Below are 23338 nucleotides of genomic sequence, written 5' to 3'. Positions count from 1 at the left end.
TCTAACAAGCTGCCTAGTGATAATGCTGATGCTGCTCCACAGACCGCGCTCTGAGTGACAAAGATGTAGAGAATCTGGTTACTGCTCTACATATCCCCAAAGTTTTCTTCCGGCTCTGGACCTTCTGTAAATTAGGCCAGGAGGGGGTCTCTTGAAATTCAGCCCTTTCTTTCCCTTCCTCCTCCCGTGTACTCTACCAACCCCATCCTCTGAAAAGAAACGTGGTACCTGTGGTTACTGTTGTCATTTGGTTTTCGTTTTTAATTTGAAATAAACCTTTAAGCAGTTTTCAGAGTCAGGAAAGCCCTGATATGGATCGTGGAGGTGTAACAATACTCTCCAAAGATAAAGTCACGCAGCTGGAGAGGCTGAACACTCCTCAAGCTTTGGCTGCGGTCTGCCACACCAGGCTGGTCCTGTCAGCTCCTCCAGAAGGCTCCACTCTGCAGAGTTTGGGCTTGGATGCTGGAAAATGTTCTCTCTGATGTGTCCGCTGGGAGCATCACAAACCAGGTGTGTGCCCCTAGGCCCTCTGCAGGGCAGAGATGACCCCTCTGCCTCCCTGCCTGCTGACCCAATGATGTCCGAGGGACAGAAGTGTCTTCCGGTAACCTCGACTGTGTGTGTGTGTGTGTGTGTGTGTGTGTGTGTGTGTGTGTGTGTCCGCGTGCGCGCGTGCACACGTTTGCACGTAAGTCAGTTACATGTTTGGACATGGGGTCTCTGTGCACGTATCTGTGTGTACGTGTATGTATGGTGAGCATGTGTATGCGTTGCCCCCAGTGCTCGAGTTCGGTAAAGCTCTCATCACACAGAGCAGCGCTGGACTCTTTCTGCACGGGCCCGGAGGCTGAACAGTGTCCCTAGGTGGACCCCGCAGAGGTGACCGGCCCCACTGTCCCTTGCTGCTGCCGCCGCTGCTGGCCCTTGCGTCTCCGAGCGCCGGCGCCCGCCTCCTTGTTCTCCTTCCGGCTGGGATTCCTGTTGGCATGCTCCCGCCGGCCCTGGCCGCCCTTCCTCCTCTTCTGCCCTGTAAGAGTCAACAAAGGGCGTCCGGACACAGCAGGGAGGCCCTGGGCATGGCCCAGGGCCCGAGGAGGAATGTGGTGAGGAAGCTGGGAGGGGGGGGGGAGGGGAGGAGGAGGCCCATAGGCAGTCCGGGTCCCCTCAAGGCCTCCTCTGAGAAGCAGCCACTGCAGAGGGCGCTGCCACATGGGTACTGAGAAGGGGTCCCGTGAGCCTTCTCACCCTGCACCCCTCGATGAACCAGACGCCCTCCTCTTCCTCACATCTTCCTCAGACCTTGGACCCCAGTGGGCCGAGGGCATCTCCCAGGTGGTCACTGCAGTTCTCGGGACAGAGAGGACGTACCCCCCCCCCCCCGCACTCCTCCACCCCAGGACACTGCCTCATCATTGTCACCTGCAGGCTGTGTGACCTTGGCCAAATCACTGTGCCTTCCTGGGTCTTAACACCCCCTTCCACGTCCCCATGATCTGACCTCTGAGGGCACTTCCAGGGCCGACATCCACTGGCTCAGAAGAAATGGGGAGGGATAAGGCCATAGAAGCTTCCCGGCCCATCACACAGCTGCGGGGCCCACTCTCTGCCTGGCATGGGTTTGCACAGTATGGGGTCCTGGCCTGAGCCCTCTCCTAGGCCACAGGCAGGAAGCAGAGGGGGTCAGAACTCCCATGGCTATGCTGACCCCCAACCCCAGGGAGGTGAGGCCGCAGCTCACCCTCCGGGCAGGGCGTCCTCCGCCCAGTGCACCTCCGGGTCTCCTTGGTATCGGAGCAGACGGTGTGGTCCCCCCCAGGGGCGTGGAGCACCCTCCGTGTCCGCTCCTCCGAGCCCCTCCGGAAGCCACAGAGCTTCTTCTTCTTGGAGCACGGCCCCCACAGAGACCACTCGCTCATTTCACATTGTGCTGGCAGGAGGGGAGGGAAGCAAGAGGAGAAGGGGGTCACGTCTCCTCCCCTGGCCCCGGGTACCCCAGGGGAGCCCCTCCCATCTGCTCTCAGCCGCAGCCCCAGGCTAGAGGCGTCTTTAGTCCAGAAGGCAGAAAAGTCCTGAGAGAAAGCTCAGGGGGTGGTGGTGATGCGCTTTCGCTGCACAGGGCCCAGCCCACGCTCTCCCTGGCCGGATACCCCCAGCCCGCCCCTCCTCCTGGGTCCTGGACCCTAGGCCACAGTGTTTGCCCGCCCGCGCCTTCCTGCCTTACCGGGGCTGCTGCACTCCATGGTGCCGTTGGCAGCCGCAGAGCCCTCGGGACAGGCGGGATAGCAGCGGCCCTTGTGCAGGTACAAGCTCTCTTTACACTTGGTGCAGAAGTTATGGCTGAAGCAGGCCTCACAGTGTTCGATCTTGCATTCTGAGGAGAGGGCCAGATTGGGGGTCTCTGGCTCAGCCGCGGATGGACGCCTCCCCTGGTCCCCATGGCCACCCAGCCACGCCCACTCACACAGGGCAGGACAGGGGCCTGGGGCTGCAATTTCCACAGGGGAGTCTTGGGAGGGAGAGAAAGGAAGGCAAGGGGATGGGGGGAGAGAAGGCCAAAGCAGCCTCTCTTGAGGGCTGGCTGGGACTCTCGCCACAGTCAGCCAACCTCAACCCCAACTCAGTCCCAGGTCCGGGAGCCCAAGGGGAGGCCCAAGAGAGCCGGTTTCAGAGGAGAGGAGATTCGTGGCGGCGAGAGGAGCATCCCAGCCTCTCAGGGCACCCCAAGGACCACCTAATCAGAGCTGAACCGAGGGATACAATGACACCCCAATAGTGGCTGTGTGGTCTCCTCTCCCCCTATCGCTGGGCATACACAACACCCCAGAGCCTGGTTCTCCTCCTGCCCGGGGCAGCAGGAATCTGCCTGGAGTAGGGGAGAGCGATCCCAGGGCAAATTCCTCTGCCTCTACAAGGCAGGGTTCCAGGAACCACCTTCGTTGGACTCCTGGGTCCCTCCCTGAAGCCCTCCTGCCAGCTCTCCCTCCTCTGGGGAAGTAGGGGGAGGGTGGGTTGCCGGGCTAGGCTAGAAGCTGGAGGGGTCTTTCACAATCTCTCTCCTCCTGGATTGTGGGTGGAGCTGACTTCTCCCCAGTCTCCGCCCCTGAAGCCTGGGATGCCAGTTTCCCAGAAGCTGGCACAGCCAGGAACGCCCTACCCCAAATCCCTGAGGACCAAGAGGGCAGTCCCCGGGTCCTACCTCCATTCCCACAAGCTTCCCAATGCCACCCCACCCTCCTTTGTGCCTCCTGGCCTCTGAGTCCTGGGTTTGGTGGCAGGCAAAATATGAACAAAAGTAAGAATAACAGCAGCTGTTTATTGAGTGCCAGACCCTGAGGGCTTCCATATGTCTCTTACAACAACCCTAGGGGGTAAAAGCGAGCACCCACGTTTTGAAGGTGAGGTTTTGAGAGGCTGCGACTTGCCCAAGGTCACACAATGAATAAGCAGCTGAGTTGGGATTAGAACCCAAGTCAGCTGAACTTGGATCAGGCATTTCCCCTGAGACCTCGACGTTATCAGCTATGAGGAGGGTACCATCACTTAAGTCCGTCTCCCTCCAAAGGTGGTTGTGAGGCTCCACTGATAGGAGGCCCGGAAATGCCTTCTAAACTCCAAGGCTCTGAACAGAAAGGGAAGGTCACTGGCATTGTTTACAGCAGGGTGCTTGCTGCATGTCCCCCAGCTGAGAGGGAGGTGTGACAGCATGTGTCTTGGAGCGTGTGGGACGGTAGCTGGAGTGAGAGAGCAGAGCAGCGTGAGAAGAGTGGGGGGAAAGGGTGGGGAGAGAAGGCTGACCAGGGCTTGAACTTCCCTGCCCTCAGTGGAGCCAGCAGTGATTTTTCGGTTTTGTGTCTCAGAGGTATCTTTCTGGCTGCAGTGCAGAGGGAGGGTGGAAGGCCACCAGATGAGGGTCGGGGGACAGATGAACAGGCTATTGCAATGGTCGAGGAGAGACGTGTTGGGACCCTCAATAAGACCATGGCGGTGAGAATGGAAAGAAGATGAAGGAGGCACAATTTGGTTAGTGGATGGATGGGGTGGGGGCATGAATGAGAGGTTGGCTCTCGGGCCTGTGGCTTGGGTGATGGATTGGGACACCGAGAGTGACCCAATACAGGTCAGTGCAGGTTTGGAGGGAGGAGATGTGGCTACGCTGTGGGTTGGAAACGTGGGTGGGATGTCTGGGGAGAGGTCTGGTCAGCAGCTGGATATTTAAATCAAGAACTCCCCTCCTCAGTATCCCCCTACCCCTCTTGTAGTCCATCAACAGTTCAAAGCACTGCCCCACCCCACCCCCGCCCCATGTCCAGAGCTTCCGGCGCCCTTACCCAGCCCCGTCCACACTCACTGATGCACTTGTTCATGTCAGGGTTGCGGGCATCAAAGTATCCAGGTGGGCAGGACGGCAAGCAGACGCCCACCTGGCGGATGTCGTTCCTCTCCAGCAAGATGAACAGCTTGGGTGAGCACTTAAGGCAGCCGTTGACCTCGGAACAGAGCTCACAGCCTTTGGCACAGGCCTGGCTCCCCTCGGCGCTGACTGCAAGGATGGAGCAAGGGTGAGAGGCAGCTGTGGGAGAGACCTCCATCTTTCCCAGGATCCCACAAGGATGAGAAGTGAGTAGACAGCAGTTTCAGCCAGTAGAATGAATGTGCTTCTCAGAAAGCACAGGCCAGGCTGGTAGCTCTCTCTGCAAGGCTGCTTTATAAACCTCCCCAGTATCTGCTTTCAAGGGAACTAGCACAGCAGGAGCTGCCATCCACCCTAAATGCCTCTTTAGGTCCAGGTACAACACAAACTCCCCCTCCAGGCCTGCTCCATCATCCCCCAGAGGAGGCACTGAAACTGCACCCATCCTGGAATTTACACATTCCCTCATCCCCACCCCCACCCCAGAGGATGGAAAGCTCAGCCTCAGGTATGGATGGAGGGTTTCCGTCCTTGAGAAAATTTTAAGGACAAGAGGCATAAAGAGAAAGAGGCCACCTGCCCAGAGACAGGAAGACAGCTGGAATAGCCTGTGTCTAGAAGAGTGCTCTCAAGCAGAGATGAGTCTGCTCCCCAGAGGACATTTGGCAAAGTCTAGAGATGTTTCGATTATCACACTGGGGAGGGGTTGCTAGTGGCATCTGGGGGACAGAGGCCAGGGAGGCCGCTAAACATCCTACGATGAGGGGGGCAGCTCCTACAAAAACAATGTGGCCCAAGATGTCAAAGGTGCTGAGGTTGGAACCATCCTTTGAGCCAGCATGGTCCCTAGCCCCAGCGTCAAGTCTCAGACCTTTGCTCTTGTTTCCTCATTCACTTGTTCAACCAACACTCACCCGGCCCCTCCCAGGTACCATATGCAGTGTGAGTGCTGGGGACGTGGAGGGAAAGACGCCTGGCCAAGCTGAACTAATCTCTCAGGGGTGCAGACAGACCCGCAACCGGGAACTTGCTGGCAGCCACAAGGCCAAGCAATAGAGGACCCAGAAATAAGGGAGGAAGGCGTCACAGAGGAGGTGCTATTTGGGCCAGCTCTTGAAGAATAAGTAGTGATTTGTCCATTGGGAAGTGGAGACAAGGGCCCTCCAGGGGCAAGACCACAGAGTCGCAGAGTGACCCCAAGGGAATTGCGGATAATTGGGGGTACAAGTGACAGAGAAGGTGTCCTATCAGGAGGAGCCTTTTATATCACGCCACTGGACTTGAATTCCATCCTGTCGGGCAGCCTTTCCCAAAGAGTATCCCTTGGAACGTGATCCCCCTAAATGTTCGTAGAAGGATGTGGAGAACAGGCCATTGCACCAGCTGAGACTGAGAACCACCGGGTCCAACAAATCTGAACAGGATTCTTTACTGCAGGACTTTGTGCAGCCTTTATTATGCTCCTATGAATTAGAGTGACTCTCTAAAATGGGGAAAGAGTGAACTGCACTTCGGAGACATTTTGGCCACAGAACGCTTGTTTCGCAGAGTTTGGGGGCCATCTTTCTCAGAGCTGATGAGGCAACAGGAAGTCACTGGCAAGGTTTAAGCGGGAGCAAGACCCAGTCCGATTTACACGTTGGAAAGCTTCCTGGGCAGCCTAGGGAGAGACCAGAGACTGGAGGACCTTTTGGGAGGAAGCTGACCTGATTCTCCAGGTGAGAAAGATGAGAAAGTCTTAAAGCAAGTTCTGTGCAGTGGAGATGAAGAGAAAACGATTTGAGGGTGGCTTAGGGAATACAGTCAGTGCCATCATGGTGACCTATCACAGTGGGAGGAGGCTGTGGTGCTTCCGGGGTTCTGGCATAGGGGATGGGTGGGGCCAGTCACTTAAGAGAGGAACCAGGCAGCCAGGAGCTGTAGATACAGGCTGGAGGTACAGAGCCAGGGGAATCAGAGCAGAGATGGCAGGGGATCATGCTGCAACGGAGGACCCAGAGCTGAGGCTTCAGCTGGCTGGACCTGAGCCGATTGCCCAGCCTGTGACCCTGGCTGAAACACTGCATCTTGTGGGCCTCCCTTCCCACCACCAAACTAGGGAGCTCAGGATGTCCACCTGCTCCAGGAATGATCCCTGATGTCAGAACAGGGGGACGAGTCAGAGAAATGTGAACAGAAGAGAGGAGGGGAATAACAAACACAACAAGAAAACAACAACAGCAGAGTCATAATCATAATCATGGCAGCTTATTCCTAAAGGGTGAACACTTGTTCTGTGGCAGGCGCTGCTCTCAGTGCTTGACAAGTATTAACTCATGTGATCCCCCAACCCATGAAGGGAGCGCTATTACTTTTTTGTCATCCTCTTTTTCACAGATGAGGAAATGGAGAGGTCGAATTACTTAAAACAAGGCTTCACAGCCAGTATGTGTCCCAGGCAGAGGGGACAACGTTTATGAAAGCCAGGGGCTAGGACAATACAAGGTGACATGCAAACTGAAAGCATGGCCAGACTGATTTTTTTTAAATAGAGAATTTATTTATATAGAGTCAACGTTACCAGCTAATTAATCAATGCATTTAAGACTTAATATCACTCGTGTTGGTTGGGTCATTGTAAGAGAAATAGAAAGGCTCCAAATGTGGTGTAGAAGTTATGAGGGAGCCCCCTTGGGACTCGTTTTCCACTTCGGGCCATTATTCAGCTGTATTACAAATTAATGTCACTGTAGATTTTAGGTACCACTTTTACTTCAAAGATATTAAGTTGTCTATACTCAAGGTTTTTATTTAATTCGTTATTGAAATGAATGCTCCTTCTAGGTTTTTGCCTTGGTTTCAAAAACCAAAGTCATCCAGGTGTCCCAGTTGTGGGGCTCTATCACCGTGCTCCCATAACTCATTTATTCCTTCCTTATCACTTTTGTTAAGGACAGATTTGCAAAGGGCCTTCTCAGAATCCTGCTGTCCGCCCCCCGCTCAACCAACAACAGAGATCTGTGTGCATCTCCCTTCAGAGCTCTCACTGACACGCAAGAGAAAGTGCGGCCCATGGGCGATCTGAAGTTAGTTCAGCATGGCTGGTGTGTGGAGTAAGCGGAGAGGGAAGCAGGGGCCAGAGGAGGAACAGCCTCGAACCCTTATAAAGGAGTATGGACATTACCCTCAAGGCCATGAGGAATCCCTGGGGGCTTTAAAACAGGGGACATGGCCAGGTTTCCATTTTAGAAAGATCACTCTGTGGTGTGGAGACCAGATTGTAGGGATGGCAAACCTGGAGGGAGGAGGACTCCCAGGTTCAAAGAGCTGGAGTTGAACCAAGAAGACCGAAAGGTGCAGACACAGGTGAGATATTCAGGAGGTAGAATCAAGGGGACTAGGTGATGAACTGGACGTGGGGTGAGAGCCCCGGGAAAGCACATGTCAAGGATGATGCCTAGGCGTTGGGCTTGGGTGGTGGGGTAGCCGTCGGTCCTTCACCAAGAGAGGGCCCAGAGGAGGAACAGCAGATCTGGGTGGAGGAAATGATGAGTTGTGTTGAGTTTGTGGTTCTCATGAGACATCTGGGGGGAGGTGTCTACTAGGCAGCTGAACCTGTGGGTCTGGAACTCAAGAGGAACATTCTGCCTGGAGATTGAGACACAGAGTCCTTAACATAAGACAGTCATCAAAGGCCTAGAGGTCCATGAGATGACTAGGAGAGAGGGAACAGACAGTGAGAAGAGGCATTAGCCATTGAAGAGAAGGACAGAAAAAGAAGGGCCAACTAAGAGGCTGAGAAGGAGCACCCGGACAGGTAGGGAGAGTCACAAGCATGTTGCATCACAGAAGCCAAGAGAAGAGGACACTCAAGGGAGGAGCGGGGAGTCCAAGGCCAAACGCTTCTGAGATGTCCCGTAAGGAATCAGCCACAGACAGGTTGGTGGCATTCCTGGTGGGGGTGGAGGGTGGAGGGCAGCGCCTCAAGGGTAAAGGAAGGTGAGGAAAGAGAACCATCTCATTCAAGAGACTGGCTATGGAGAAGGGAGAGAACTCAGGGATCCGTCCTGGGAGCCATCATTGGGGGTTGAATCCGTGGGAGAGGAAAGCGTCCCGGGGGGGAGGAGCTGTGCAGCTTGAGAAGAGGGTCAAGAGCTGCGGCCTGGGCGGTACTCGCGTTCAACACACAAGTAGAGGAAGGTGCCCGGAAAGCGGCTGAGAAGGAATAGTTGGAGAGATGGAAGGACACTGAGTGGGAGGGGGAGGGGATGGAAACCGAGTGGAAAAGGGCGAGACCTGCGGGGACCGGGGTTCGGAGGAGACCATGACTGGGGAGCCCTGGGCAAATCTACAGCATGTACACTAAGAGGTGATTGGGTGACCTCAGGAAAGGCGGTTTGGTGGAGTGGTGGGATGCCAGGCAAACCACAGGGGGCTGAAGAGTGAGTGGAGGGGATAGAGGTGTGCGGGGAGGGGGGGTAAAGTGAGGAGAGGGACAGAGGGGGTCAGAGAACACAGACAGGAGAGACCAGCTGGGGGTGGGGAATGTGATCCCAAGACAGAGGCAGGGTGAAGTGATGGAGTGGAGACCCAAAGATACGAGAGGGTCAAGATACAGAGCTCAGGTGGTAAGACAGGCCTCGAGGCTGGGGTCAGGGACAAGGGACTAGGGAGCTGAACTCCATGAGGTTTGGGGGCTCAGGAAGGGACAGTGGTGCTCAGCAAGGAGGAGAGGGGCTTGGTGATGGGCAGGGGCAGTCCAATGAGGAAAGAGAGACACTTATCAAGGGGAATGGGAACCAAAGGGTGTTCTCGGCTTAGTGAGGCAAATAGCTGGGCAGCGAGGGGATGGAAAGCCAGCGTGGAGGGGCCTCTGCGTGTGCCGGGGTGGGGGGGTGTGTCCAAGGAAGATGCTGGGTATAGGCAGAGGTTACATAACGATTCAAAGGGAGAAACCGAGGCTCACTCATTCCACAGACGTTCACTGCACACCTAACGCGTGTCAGAACTGCTGGGATGTGGGGATGTGGAGATGTAGCAACAAACGCCCACCTAGGGCTGGCTGCACTTCGTGAGGACTGTAGGAGCGATGAAAGGCATGCCCTTAGGCAGCAGGCTAGGTGAAGAGGGAGTGCAGACAGGAGAAACAGCCTGTGCAGAGGCTCTGAGGCACTGACCATCCGAGGGCATCCACAGAATGGAAAATAGGGCTTGAGTCTATTGACAGGGAGAGGGACCTCAGAAGGGCGTGGTCAGATTCACAATCTGAAATGCTGCCTCGGGCTTCTGTGCTCCTGGCAGGAGGGTTGCGTGCAGGGGAGGCAGCCTGGCAGGGCTGGAGCCTGGCTGAGGATGGGTGGGCTCAGTGATGGGGAGGGCACTCAGGGAGCCGATGGAACCTCCTTCCAAGCTCTTCACAAAACCCTCTCATGCAGTTCTGCCCTTCCCACCCCCACCCTACTGCCCCCGCTCCCAGGCACTCAGTGGAGCCCGCTGCATGAGCCAGGAAGGCAAGGCTGTGTCCTCCTCCCTTCCCTGGTGCTTCTCGCCCCCTTCACCCCCATGCAAACCCCTTTCGGGCTGATGTTTCTACAGTCAGGCCTTGCCCCAGGGTGGCTCAGCCCCCACCCCCCTGAAGGATGGCTTCTGGCCACAGTGCCTCCTCTCCAGGGACTTCACTTCTCCCAGGTCCCCAACTTTCTCATCTCGAGATCTTTCCAAAACCCCAATTCTGATGGTGTCACACCCCTGCCTAAAACCCATCAATAGCTCCCTAGTGGCTGCAGAATTAATACCCAGCTCTTCCACCTGTGGCCTAAAAAGCTTCCATAGGCTGATCCCATCCACCTCATCTCTTCACACTACCTCTAAGCAATATGGAATTATTTTTGTTCCTCTGAACACATCACACTACTTCACACCTCTGTGCCTTTGCTCAAGTTGGTCCTTCTGCCTGGAACACACGCTCTGCCTCCTCTTCAGCTTAACTCTTTCAAGCCTCAGAACTAAGGTCACCTCCTCCAGGAAGTCTCCACGGATCTCAACTCCATGTAAAATCTGGACGGAGTATTTCTGTGTGTTCCTTGTCCCCAGTACTTGAATCCATAATGGTAGACATCACCTTGTATCGTTATTATCTGCTAATATGTCTTTTCCTCCCATTAGAAAGAGCTTTGGAAGGTGGAGCCTGCCTTATTTCTGAATGGGAGCCCAGGAAGGGGTGAGGCTCCACACAGGGATAGGGCTCCCCCAGAATGTAGGGCTGAGGATGTAGTGAGTGAGGCAGAGCCTCAGGGAGGGGGCTATATGGATGGAGCTCTCTGGGGGGCTTGATAAAGTGTGGGGAGCGGGACAGGATAGGAATGAGGAGTTACGGGAGGTTGGTTGAGGGTCAACGCCAAGGGAGGGGAACTCTCCATGACCCAGAGGAGGGCTGACCTTTGTTTGCGGGTGGTATCTAGTCGTGGAGGAATTAGACTCGGTGAGAGAGCCCCGAGTTAAGTGGGCGGGGGCAAGGGCAGGGCAGGGGCTGAAAGGAGCTGGGACCTCGCTGAGCGGGTTGAGGCCACATGCTCTCCCAGGAGATGTGTCCATTCCTGGTGCCCTGGTGCCCTGGGCACAGGCCCCGGGAAGATCCGGCATCCTTTAACTCAGCTGTGAGCTTAGTTGAGACCTACACTTTTTCCTCGACTGGGCCCAGATAACCTTTAACTGTCCTGTTTGCCTCCCATCTTGAACCCCCTCCCCTCACCCGCTCCTGCAGCTGGACCATACCCCGCTCCCCTAATTCAGACCTCTCCGTGGATCCTCATTACCCACAGCTCAAGTCAGGTCAAGGGCAAACTCCTCAGCCTGGCGGGTACCAAGCGCTCCACCCTCCGGCCTCTGCCCACTTGTGCGGCATCGCTCCCAGGATGCTCCCTCAGCTCCAGGCAGCTTTCGTTGCTCTACCCTAATGGGTGTTGAGCTTTTTGTTTTAACAGCACAACCCTTCTTTTCAGTAGAAAAGAGCTTCCACGTATAACACAGAATGAGCAGAGCTGCTCCAGTGAAAACCTCAGGGCTCCCTAGAACTGCACCCAGAAACCACTCCTCCAGCTACCCCTAGCTGCACCCCATTTCCTGCACACTCTGTGCCTTATCCCAACTCCTCACCTTTGGACAGGCTGGTCCCCTGCCTGGAGTGCCCTCCGCCTCCCCCCTCCCCACTCCCTTGCCTTCATATCAGCTACTCATCTTTAAAATCACATCTCATGAGTCACTCCCTCTGGGCCCTCGCAGCCCTCCTGGTTCCTTTCCACATTCTCTAGACCGGGTTAAATTGCCTCTTTCCCCTTCACCCGCGGGCTCCTCATGACCCGTCTCTGCCACCCGGGGGGCCGGGCTCTGGGGGTTCGCAAGGGGTGAGTGGGGAATGGCCCAAGGAGTGAATGGGGCTTCAGCCAGGGAGGACAGACTCTACAGACGGTTAGTGGTGGAGGGGAGGAAGGCTCCAGATGGAGGACGGGGCAGTGAGAAGGGGCATAAAGGGGAGTCCAGAGAAAAACAAATATGATATGATATCCTTTACATGTGCAATCTAAAAAAATGGTACAAATGAACATAATTACAAAACAGAAATAGAGTCACAGCTGTAGAAAACAAACTTATGGTTACCAAGGCGGAAGGGGAGGGGAGGGATAAACTGGGAGATTGGGATTGACATATATACACTAGTATATATAAAAGAGATAACTAATAAGGACCTGCTGTATAGGAACTCGACTCAGTGTTCTGTCGTGACCTGTACAGGAGGAGAATCCGGAAGAGAGTGGATTTATGTCTACGTGTGGCTGGTTCACTTTGCTGTGAGGTAGAAGCTAACACAGCATTGTGGATCAACTATATTCCAATAAAATCTAATTTTAAAAAGAGGGAGGGCTTCCCTGGTGGCGCAGTGGTTGAGAATCCGCCTGCCGATGCAGGAGACACGGGTTCGTGCCCTGGTCCGGGAAGATCCCACATGCCGCGGAGCGGCTGAGCCCGTGAGCCATGGCCGCCAGGCCTGCGCGTCCGGAGCCTGTGCTCCACAACGGGAGAGGCCACAACAGTGAGAGGCCCGCATACCGCAAAAAAAAAAAAAAAAATAAAAAAAAATTAAAAAAAAATAAAATAAAATAAAAAGAGGGAGTCCAGTTTCTGGAAGAGTCAGGTTCAGTGAAGGAATGCAGGCTTCTTGGGGGGCAGGGCTGAGTGAAGGGGCCCAGGAATCAGATGGGAGAAGGGTCTCAGTAAGGGGAGGGGCACTCAGTGAGAGGCATGGTGAGGGAAAGAGGGCTCCGTGATGGGCAGGAAATCCAGGTGGGAAGGCGGTCAGCAGAGGGCAAGGGTCAGTGAGGGTGAGTGAAGAGAGGGTTCGGGGAGGGGAGGTGTCCTCAGTGAGTGGGACAGGAGGAGGACACCCTGTCAGGGTTTAGGACTCACAGCTAAACTTCTCGCCTCTGTGCAGGGACACCATCTCTCAGACCTGAGATCACACGTTTCTGGGCTCAAAACTGGTGTGTGGCTCTGGATCAGAGCTATACTGGGTGGCTTCTGGTGGCCCCACTGGCGTGCAGTCGCGGGATGGCAGAGTCGACAGACCTGAGGCTCATATACACAGCGAGCCTGGCTCCGCCCCCCAGGCTGCCCACTGCCCTTGCACGTGGTGGGGGCCAGAGCAGCCACACGTGCTGTCTCCATCGTTTCTTCCCTCCTCCACTTCCATGGAAACCTTGGGGCAAAATGGTCTACAGGTTGTTTATATAATAAAGACATGCCTCTAAAAGAGCGGATACATGTATACGTATAACTGATTCACTTTGCTGTACACCTGAAACTACCACAACATTGTAAATCAACTATACTCCAATAAAAATTAAAAAAAAACAACAACAACGACATGCATCCTGACCGTACAGAGCTTGATATTTCACAAAGGTTTCACAATATGTGTACCTATGATCTCATGCAACCCTCACTGTATTCCTATACAATCACACTTGCAGCTTTATGGTTATGATCTCACGAGTATTGCCTAGCAATGTCTACCCCCATATCCCCCCGAGCCTCTGTCCATTTTGGACTCTCGTTGCATCCTGAGCCTTTCCCACACCTCTCCCCAAACTCGTCGCATCCTTGATGGTGATCAAGGATGTCTGTCAGTCGCACCGTTTGGTAATAAACAGTGGGCTACATGCTGCCGAGGCTGTGAGATGTGGCTCTATCAAAAGTGGACATATCAAAATCGCTGCATTTGATTGGCTGTTGCTGGGAGGGGCCCGTTCTGATGGCCAGGCCAGTGCTTTTCTCTTGTTTTAGTGCAAAAGATGAACCCAGGTCTTCGGAGCCCCTGGTGTAGGTGAGTGTGCGGCTCACCAGTGGAAGCGTGACCACTAGTGCACATCACATGAGGATGAGTGGCCTCTCCCATTCTTTCTCTCCTCTCGGAAATAGAGGAGACTGATTATAAACCGCTAAACCGCATCTGGCCTGTGGAGTCCAAAATACTGGCCACGACAGATGAGAAGGGAGGAAAATCAAGGTCTCACTGCTGATTAAACCTAACCGTCTCTAATTGTTTGTTAAGCCAGGGATTTTCAGCTTCACCAGTTCTCTGAGCTTCTCTCTCTGGGCTGGGTTCTGGCCTTGGCCACTCCCGTGGAGACCCAACAAAACTGCATTGCCTTTCAACCTTTCCTGGCGGACCTCGGTCGGAAGGCCTCAGAAGGGAAGCAAGAGATGGTCGGACTAGACTTCAGAGGAGCTGTCTGCCTGGGGGCGTGACATCTCTTCCGGGGGATGCTGAGAGACAGATAGGCTTGGGCCGGGCCTCCACCCCACTCCCTGGCACTGTCCCTCACACGCAGTGGCCACTCCCACGACACGATGGCAGGTACTGAACCCCCATCCCTGGAGGCATCAAGTGGAGAATGGGGGACCTGCTCTCAGGACTGCCTGGGATGGGATGCTGGGAGGGACGGCGAGGATGGTGGGGACAGGTAAACTCCTCCAGGCTCTGTTTTCAAGAAGACTGGGCTCACAGGAACCAGGAGACCTGGGTTCCAATACTGACTGTGTGTCCTTTGGAATGTCATCTCTTCCCCTTTCTTAGCCTCAGTTTTCCCATCTGTACAATGACAGGATTTAATGTTTTTAGGCTGTGAAGACCCTTTCCTCCAATGACATCTTATGTGGAATCTTCCCAAAAGCAGGGAAGAGGGAAGCTGCTCTGGTTTGAAGGTGGGGGGGTGGTGGCGGGCAGCCTCCTGCCCACGGCCTCCCCTTCACCCTCCAGCACAGATCTCTGAATCCCACTGGGCAGGGTTAAAAACCACAGCAGTATACTGTCCCACGACCTTCTCTGCTCCATTGTTTCTGTCCCGTGATCTGGGCAGGGATGTCTGTTGCCCACCACGAGGCTGTGTGGGGTTCCTGGCCCCAAGGGGTTAAGGGCTGCACTTCAGACACCGCTAAAAGAAAGGAGCCCTGAACTCCTGTCCATAAAGGGGGGACCCTGAGCACCCCAGGGGCACCGGGCCCGGAAGCACTTCCATGGATACCACACAAAGCTGGCGTTATAGCAAAGGGCAGAATCCACAAACTGGACCCTCACAAGAGAGGGCTTAGTCTAGAAAGCGGAGTCTACAAAGGGGAAAACAGACAAAGTGAGTAATCTGCAGAGTGGGTAATCTCAATAAATTAATCCACAAACTGGATAATCCACAAACAGGATAATCTACTGAGTAATGTAATAGACAAAGTAGAAATCTACAACGGCCATCATAGAATGAAACGACCAAAGGCCCTAGAGTCCCCAGACAGCACCCTCACCACCACCACTCCCAAGGCCCACGGTGGTCCAGCCGCATCCGTTACTCACTCCGCCTCTGCCTCTTCCCCTTGATCCCCCGGCCGCCGGCAGCGAGATGCATCCAGCTCAGAACCAGGGCCACCACACACAGCCCAAGCCGCATAGTCACTCGCCAGCTCCAGGCCCCTGGTAGGAGGGGTGGTCTCTGGGGGGGTGGATGGCACAGGGCTCTTGCTAACGCCTCCGGGGCTGGGTCAGCAGCAGGAGGCCCAGGCCTGGGCTGTATCCCAAATCCACCATAATCTCAGCTGGGGACAGAGAGGGTGTGGGGAGCCCACTTCTCCATCAGCCCATAAGGAGGTCCGGAGAGCTTTCCTCAAAGGCACCTTGGGGTGTCACATGGGAGAACTCTTTGTCCTTCAGCAGGGACACCTCCAAAAACCAACCTGTTGGGGGAGGAGAGAGAAGGGTTAATTCTGGGGAACCATGGGGCCCCCCAACCTATGCCACCTACGCTCCCATGTGGCCCCCTACCCAGGAGACTGTGAGAACTCAGAATGTTTGGACATTACAAGTTACCCACCTGGCACCCCCGTAGAAGAAACCTGCTCCTCTTCCTATCTTGTGAGAGTCCCGGACATGGGATGGGAGTTGGCTACCCAAGTAGGTGGAATATGGTGGACACTCAAATCAAACTTGTGGATCACTGGAAACCAGCTGCCTGGTTTCCATCGTGCCCAATGTTAGGAAGTCCTTCTTTAGGTCTACCCTACAGACTTCATGCTGCAGCAACATCATGTCTCTTAAAGAGCAGCTCTCTCTGTCCTTCTGTGAGTGACCCCTCAGCCTTCTCTCCCCAGTGCTGAGTCACCAATGTGCCTTTCACCTGCCTGGAGCTAGAGCAGTGGCCCCCGACAAGCTGGCAGACCCTGCGTAGCCCTCTGGGCTTGGCGGGAGAAAAGGAAGTAAGGCTTCCCTTGGCCACAGAAACTCTGACACAGCAGGCCCTGCGGGCCTGGCCTTTGTGAGAGGATAAAAGAGGCAGCGACGCCCGCCCTGGCCAGAGACACAGAGAATGGGGATAATCCCCCCTGCCCAGCGAGAGCCAGGTCTGTGGACCCGCTGGCCCGGGTGATGGGGGCACAGGGGGAGCTGGTCCCTCCCCGGTGAAACGTGTCTGCGAAGTTGGAGCCCAACCTGGGAGTCAGGGGACGAAAACCCACTTCCCACTCACAGTATCGCACACTTTCACAACGGATGCCTGCACGTCCATTGGCCCACACACTTGCTGCACACACACTCACACCCACACAGGGACGGGAGGAAACAGAGAGCCTTGGAGAAGCTTTGTAGATGCCAGAGAAGCATCACCCTCCCACCGGGTGCTTAAGATGCCTTTGGACAAGTCACTTAGCCTCTCTGAACCTCAGTTTCCCCATCTATGAAATGGGGATAAATATTTCACAGGTTTGCTCTGAGAGCTGGCTGAGTTTTGGCTTAAAGAATGAGAAAGCTGAAACGCTAGAGCGGAGGTGTCCCTCCCAACCCCGTCCCAATCCTTTCCCCCTTCTCCCCCAGGGAGGCCCCAGGAGAGCCCACCTGCATGGGAGATAAATCATTATCCCACAAGGGAGTTCAGCACTCCCTCCTTGGCCTCTCCCACCGGCTTTGAAGGCCAGACACACTCAAGTGGTTAAGCTGCTTGTGAGAAGTGTTTACATGAGACTGATGGATCCCACCTGGTGCTGTGGCCAGAGCCTGCGGAGATGCCCCCAGCCACCCCCAAGCACCCCGTCAGCTGCCAGCCCCTACCTGCCCTTCCAGTACTCCCTGCGTGAACCTCCAGAGCCTTCCCGCCTTCTCCAGCCCCCACCACACACTTCCATCACCCGCAGATTGCAGACGTCCGGCTGAGCTTATCAAACCGGGGTCTTCAGCTCCAAGTACACAATCCCAGACGCTGGCCGTAGAGTGTGATGGTTAAGGTCATAAACTTCAGAGTCAGACTGCCTGGCTTTGAATGTTGCCTCTGCTACTTATGAGTTGTCACCTTAGGCTAGTTGCTTAGCTGGTCTGAGCCTCAGTTTCTTTACCTACGAGAGGGTAGTTGCTGTTTTTATAGCTTAAATGAGTTAATACACGGAACTGCTTAGAACGGTGCCTGGCACATAAGGACTCAGTACATGCTCTATTTTCTATGACCAAGACTGCATTTTGTGTCTTCATTCAGATGGTCATCTAAAAAGCAATAGAAACAGTTTTCACACCATCTGGATACTAATCTTAACACTGAGCACTGTTATGACATTTCCATATTTGCATTTATCTTTATAGTTGATTGCCTTGGCCCCAGTGATCATTCAGAGTGATGGGGTTAAACTTTAATGGTGGCCTCTCTCAAACTGAGGTCTGAGGACCCCGGGCAGATACATTTCTCAGGGTGCCCTGAGTCCTTAAACTTGACAAACACTGGAGGAAGACCACATCGGACGAAGCTGGTGTTAAATCCCGAGCCTGTGAGACTTTGGTCTCACGGTGTGATCAGTAGCCCCGGGTCCTTGGGGCAGAGCAGGTCTATGCATCTCTGCTCTCCCCGTGCCTGCCCAGCACGGTGCCTGGCACTTCAGAGTTAGTGCTCAGCAAATGTTAGCACCCTTCCTCTCGCTCCCTCTACTTCCCCCTCAGTCCTCCTGGGTCTTAGCTTTCAGTCTGGCCCTTGCCAGGCTCACCCAACCCTTGCCAGGGAGGATCTTCCAACCCACTCCCACCAGTATCCCCATCAAACCATGATCTCAGCAGGAAAATGGGGGAGGAGGCTGCAGATCTGAATGTCACTGGAGCAAGTGGCACTGGCTTTCCTCGCCCATCACTGGATAGGAAGAGTTTCAATCCAGAATCAACCCTGGAAAGGAGCTAAGAGTTCATCCTATCAGGGATACAAGCAACAAAGAGGAGGGACACTGGGGGTGGAGGGGGTGAACTGGAGGGCAAATGTCCCATCCAAAGGGAGCATCTGCTATTCCATTCCAGTTGATTGTTGATAGGTAGAAATACCAGTTCCACATTGCTACATCTGGTTTTTTAAAAGAGAAGTGCAAAACTCTGAATTTTACGTGATATCTGATTTTAAAGGCAGGACAGGTCTCAGACTAGGAACGCTGCAGTACCAAGCCCCAGATCACAGGTCCCTGAATCCACATCCCTCCAGAGAGGAGGTCCCTGCCCCCTCCCCCCACCTCGTCTCCCCACACACATATGCAGTGGGCACACACACAGAGACAACCTTGGACCAAGGCTGAGAGAGGGGATAGGAGCTAATGACTCTCTTTTAAGTAGCCTGTCCCATTTCTCTCGGTTCCTCTGCCTGATTTCCTCCGCCCCTTTGGCTACCTGGCACAGGTAGGTCCTATTTGGAGGCCCATCACTCGGGCACCTGCAGAGCCAGCAATGGGAACTGCTGGCAGTGATCAAGGTCTCAGGCATCCACGGGGGTGAGGAGGGGCATTTTGTCTCTGCCAGGGTCGGGGTGAGGGATTCACAGTCATGAAGTGTCTGCACCACCTGCCAAGCGCCAGGCCCTCACTGACTCCTCACCCCAAGGCTGAGAGGAAAGCAGGATTATTCCCACTTTACGGGCACGGACAGGTGAAGGGTCTTGGGGTTACAAACCTAGTCAGTGAGCGAAGGGTTTGCTGCTCAGGACTGGGGATCTGGAGGGCAGAGCAAGGTGCAGGGAGCGGAGGGGTGTAGGGCACAACCCAGCTTGGGGAAGGGGTGGAAGGCAGGGGAAGAGGCTGGGGCCCAGGAGAGAGGCCGCACGTGCTAGGTGGTCCGAGGAGGGGAGGACAGACTGGGGAGGGGCGCGCGGCTAGGGGTGGTGCTGAGGGCGGGGACTCAGTGCCCCCAGAAGTCTGGATTAACTTTCACCTTCTTCCCTGAAACACTATTTGGATAAATTGGTACCCGGTCCGGGGTCGGATACAGACCCAAAAATGTAAACCATCCAGATAATTTCTCATCAGCCCTCCCCAGGACCAGCCACGGGTGGAGAGGGCTGGCAGGCGGGGGCAGAAGAATTGCTGGGCGGGGGGCGGGACCTAGTACGTGCCGGCCCGACCTGTCGGGATTAGTGTCTCTGCCAGAGCCAAGCCAGGTGCTGGGGCCGACAGCACCACCCCCCCCGGCCCCGAACGCCAAGGGCAGCGGGGAAAGGCTCCTCCGCGCCCCTCCATCACGACTCCAAGCGCTCAGGCTTTCCTCCCTGTTATCGGGAGAGGCCCAACAGGTGCAGGGGGAGGGGAGGTGGATCGGAAGTCCCCCTGACTGCCCCCCAAAATCCAAGAGAACTCTCCAAGTCCAATAGGTGGGTTTCACAAGAAAACCCTTGCCCCAAGCTCGCGCACCCGGAATCCGACCCGGCCCTCCTGGGAGCCGTGGGTTAACAAACAGCCCCCATCTTTCCCCAACCAAGCAAGACCGTCTGTCCCTCAGCCCCCCGAACCCGCGGAACAGTGAGCCGCGCCACCTGGCAGCGCACCGGGGGGGCGCGGCACACACCGCCTGCCACGTCTGACCCGGGCCCGGGCTGCGGCACTGGGGGTGGTAACTAGGGGCCGTGGGACTCGGGGGAATCCGAGGCGAAGACACCAGGAATCAAGAGCTTCTGGATCGGGGGTGCTGGACAATAGGTCTGGTGGATTTGGGGAGTTCAGAACTTCGAGTGAGCCCGATCACCGGGGGCTGCCGGGTTGAGGGCAGCCCGAGCGCACTGGCTTGAGGGATGCCGTGGGTGGGGACGGCAGGACTCGCACGAGGGGCTCCAGAAGGTGCCCTCCCCCTCCCTCGCTGACCCGAGAGCAGTCATAAGTCCGCTTGCTCAGGCGGTCTCCCCGCCCCCCCTCCCCCCGCACCCAGCTCGGTCAAGCCCAGATGAGAGGGCCCAAGGCGCCCCAGGTCCCAGTGGAAGGGGGCGCTAGGGAGGAGGACGGGGCAGCTCCGTGGGGACTCACCTCCGCGCTGCCAGCCGCGGCGGGGGCAGGCCCGGGAGGGGCGAGGGCGCGGTCGGCTCACCCGCCCGCCGCGGAACTGTCCTGGGCGCCCAGCGCGCCCGCGCTCCGCCCGCGGGTTTCCAAGTTGCTCAATCTGCGGGCGGCTCACGCCCTCCGGGGCCAGCGCCCCACCCGGCGCATCGGTCCTCCGGGGCGGCCCGGTCCGGCCCTCCTCTCCACAGTGCCCCACTCGGCCGATCCGCTCCCGGCTCTCTGCCCGCGCCGGGGCTCTCCGTTGCGCCTCGGCTCCGCCGGAGCTCCCAGCCGGGAGAGGGGCTAGTCCTCCTAGCGCACGAGGGAGGGAATCCCCCCACCCTTTGCAGTCCCACCCCCGAGCCGGCCCCCCTTCCCGGGATCCGCAGCAAAAAACGGACTGGAGCGCCAGGCCCGGGAGTTCGTAGCCCCCCTCCGCGCGCACTTGCCCCCAGCTGGGGCGCTGCGCTTGGAGCGCAGGGCGGGCACCCGCACACTTGGTCTGGACCCTGGCGCAGACCCTCTGTCCTTGCCTCCTCCCCTTCCCCCACTCCACATCCTGGAGATTCCACGCAGCCGGAGCACCGGCTGCAGCTCCAGGCATCTTGGGGTCAGAACGGGTCCGGGGAGCCTCTCGAAACCTCAGTTTCCCCATCAGGAACCTGGAAAGTACAAGGAACAGGCTCAGCGGGGCCTGTGGTCCCGGCCACGTCCTCCTCTTCTCAGAGTCAACTCTTCATAGCATCTTCCCAGTTCAGAGGAAATGTGAGGCTATAATGTCCCGGGAACCCAGGTGAGGACCCTCCACTGCTACCTGGTGCAGGAGAGTGAGGTAGATTTTGATATAAGACCGAGATTCAAATCCCTGCTCCATTACTTACCAGCTGTGTGGCCATGCCTAAGTTACTTAACCTCTCTGAGCTTCAGAGTTCTCATCTGTTTTGAGGGGCAGTGAAATGAAGGATGCAAATGCCCGGTAAACGGTAGGGACCCTATGCATGTTTGTGGACTGGGTCTTGAAGGGCTGCAGACACCTGCAGTGACCCAGATGCTGTTGAAGTCAAGCCTGAAGAAGGGAGGGAGGGAAACACTTCTTAGGGTGGCAAACAGCTGTTTTCCAGCGTCATTTCAGATTGGGTAAATGGAAATGGGCTAAAACTATAGTTAGCAGGAGTTAAGTTAGAGCAGAAAAGCTATACTGATGGGGGGGGGAGGGGAGAGGGGAGGGGGTAGGAGTAATCAAGACAGGCTGTGGAATCTCCTTCTCAGGAGAGGAGGGGGGATCCCTAACTATGGAGACAAGGGAACAGGGTCTTCTACAGTGACAGGGGCATGGATGGAATGACCTCTGGTGTGTCCTGATGGCCAAGGAGCAGAGCTGGTGGATGGCCAGAGAAAATGGAGCAGTTGGGTCCCAAATACCAGGGTTTGGGCTCATTTGGCCAGATCCTTGCCAAGTTTGCAGGGGGCAAACAGCCATTTCTGAGCTGGTCCTGGGCCCCCTCCACCCCTGCTCTCCAGCCCCTCCCCTCTCCCCTCTGCCCTGAGCCTTTCCTCCATCTCACCGGCCCTTGGCTCTGCTCTGTGCCTAATCAAACAGCCCCAAATGCCGAAAACTCGATGTTTATTTTATTTTATTTTTTTACACACTTGCATAACTCCCTGACAAGCCACGCCAGGCGTTGGGCTTTTTGTTTGGTTTTATTTTGTTGCATTTAGGGGAAAAAAAGAGAGAGAGAGAGAGAATGAATAACACAAACCACCCAGCCCCAGAAGCTGTCCCAGGCCAGGCAGTGGGTCGGGTTTCCTGCCTGAGGAAAAGTCTGCGGGAGTTGGGGGGCCTCGCTACTAGGCTCAGGAATGAGTGAGAAAGGGAAGAAAGCCACCTGGGTCAGAGAAGATAATGAATTAGAACCATGTGACAAAAATGGATGAATAATAAAGAGTGTTTCGTGTGCACCTAATATATGCCAAGCACTGTGCTTTGCATCTAAATTCTGTTACCTAATTTTGCAACCATTTTACTTTCTTTTTTCTTTTTCTCACAAATGTGAATTGCAAGCCTCAGAGACATCAGGTAGTTTGCTCAGAGACACACAGCCTGTAAGTGGCCAGCCCGGTTCCCATTATGCTACATAACTTGTAATTTCCCTGAAAGAGTCATGGTCCCCTGAGTTTGCATATGCTGGTCATTCTGCCTAGAAATGTCTTTTTCTCTGGCCCTTCTCTTACCATCCTTCAAAATGTTTATGTGAAGTTTCACCCAGCCACCTTGCCCATCAGCCTCCGGACCTCATGTAGACCTATTCATCACTCATCACTGGCCTGTGGTCATCTCTCCCACTGCAGTGTGAGCCCCTTAAGGGCAAAGGCTGTGTCTGATTCAGCCTTATGATCCCAGCACCATAGACATACTTAATGATGTTTGGTAAACTGAAACCCTAGACAGTCAGGATTGCATCTTTTGAAGCTCCTGCAAGCTTATTCAGATGATGTCCCAAGTCACTGTTACTATTCACCCAGGCCAAGATCATCATTCTCATTAGAAGACCTAAGGTCAGTGGACTCGGGCCAGGGCAGTAGCTCCTAGAGATTAGTGAAATTCTTTATACTTCATGTCGTCCTCTATCAGGCAAGAACTATTGTACCACCTGCAGTGTCAGTATCCATATACTTTTAGCTGCTAGTAATAGAAGACCAGCTCAAAATGGCTTAGACAGAAGGGTGGTGTATTATGTCATGTATCAGGAAGAGCTGAGGTAGGAATGATCCAGCAGCTGAGGAACGACACACATCAGATTCTGTCCTCTAATCTCATTCCACCACCCTCAGTACGTTGGCCATTATCTTCATGATCACAAAATGGCTGCAGCAGCTCCAGGCACTACATCTTCAACCAAGTCCAGCAATAACTTAAAGAGTTACGTGGCACTCTAAAATGGTTAAAAAGATAACACTGTGTTATTTTATCCCAATTAAAAAGAAATTTAAAAGACCTAACTGGATCACATGCCCACCACTGAACCAACCAGACAAGATGCTACTAAAATTAGCTTAGATCAGTCAGGATTTACCTGAATTATGGGGGGAAGG

At 55.1% G+C, this 23338-nt stretch overlaps 1 protein-coding gene across 2 annotated transcripts; it reads right to left on the bottom strand.

The window, feature by feature from the left end:
• Positions 1 to 236: 236 nt before the first annotated feature.
• RSPO1 (R-spondin 1) lies at positions 237 to 20540 on the bottom strand. 2 transcript variants are annotated; one of them, XM_067011230.1, is made up of 6 exons: positions 20234 to 20540; positions 15294 to 15670; positions 4352 to 4543; positions 2225 to 2374; positions 1742 to 1930; positions 237 to 1030 (listed from the first exon to the last, which is right to left on the bottom strand). In XM_067011230.1, the coding sequence occupies exons 2-6, from the start codon at positions 15385 to 15387 to the stop codon at positions 864 to 866; spliced, it is 792 nt and encodes a 263-aa protein (XP_066867331.1). In that variant the 5' UTR covers positions 15388 to 15670; positions 20234 to 20540; the 3' UTR covers positions 237 to 863. The 2 variants fall into 2 exon arrangements, with proteins under 2 accessions (XP_066867331.1, XP_058937499.1); XM_059081516.2 differs by lacking the exon at positions 20234 to 20540 and adding an exon at positions 17037 to 17060 and having other exon boundaries at positions 248 to 1030.
• Between the last annotated feature and the right edge of the window lie 2798 nt (positions 20541 to 23338).

This window comes from Kogia breviceps, chromosome 1 (assembly GCF_026419965.1).
Source record: "Kogia breviceps isolate mKogBre1 chromosome 1, mKogBre1 haplotype 1, whole genome shotgun sequence".
Taxonomy (NCBI): domain Eukaryota; kingdom Metazoa; phylum Chordata; class Mammalia; order Artiodactyla; family Physeteridae; genus Kogia; species Kogia breviceps.
Note: the sequence above shows the minus strand (reverse complement) of the source record. Positions and strands in the feature narration are given on the sequence as shown.

Coding starts and splice junctions, on each gene's coding strand:
- RSPO1 (XM_067011230.1), bottom strand. CDS start 15,387: ATGCGGCTTGGGCTGTGTGTGGTGGCCCTGGTTCTGAGCTGGATGCAT. Junction 1,931..2,224: donor CATGGAGTGCAGCAGCCCCG/GTAAGGCAGGAA, acceptor CCCTCCTGCCAG/CACAATGTGAAATGAGCGAG. Junction 1,031..1,741: donor GAGGACGCCCTGCCCGGAGG/GTGAGCTGCGGC, acceptor TGACTCTTACAG/GGCAGAAGAGGAGGAAGGGC.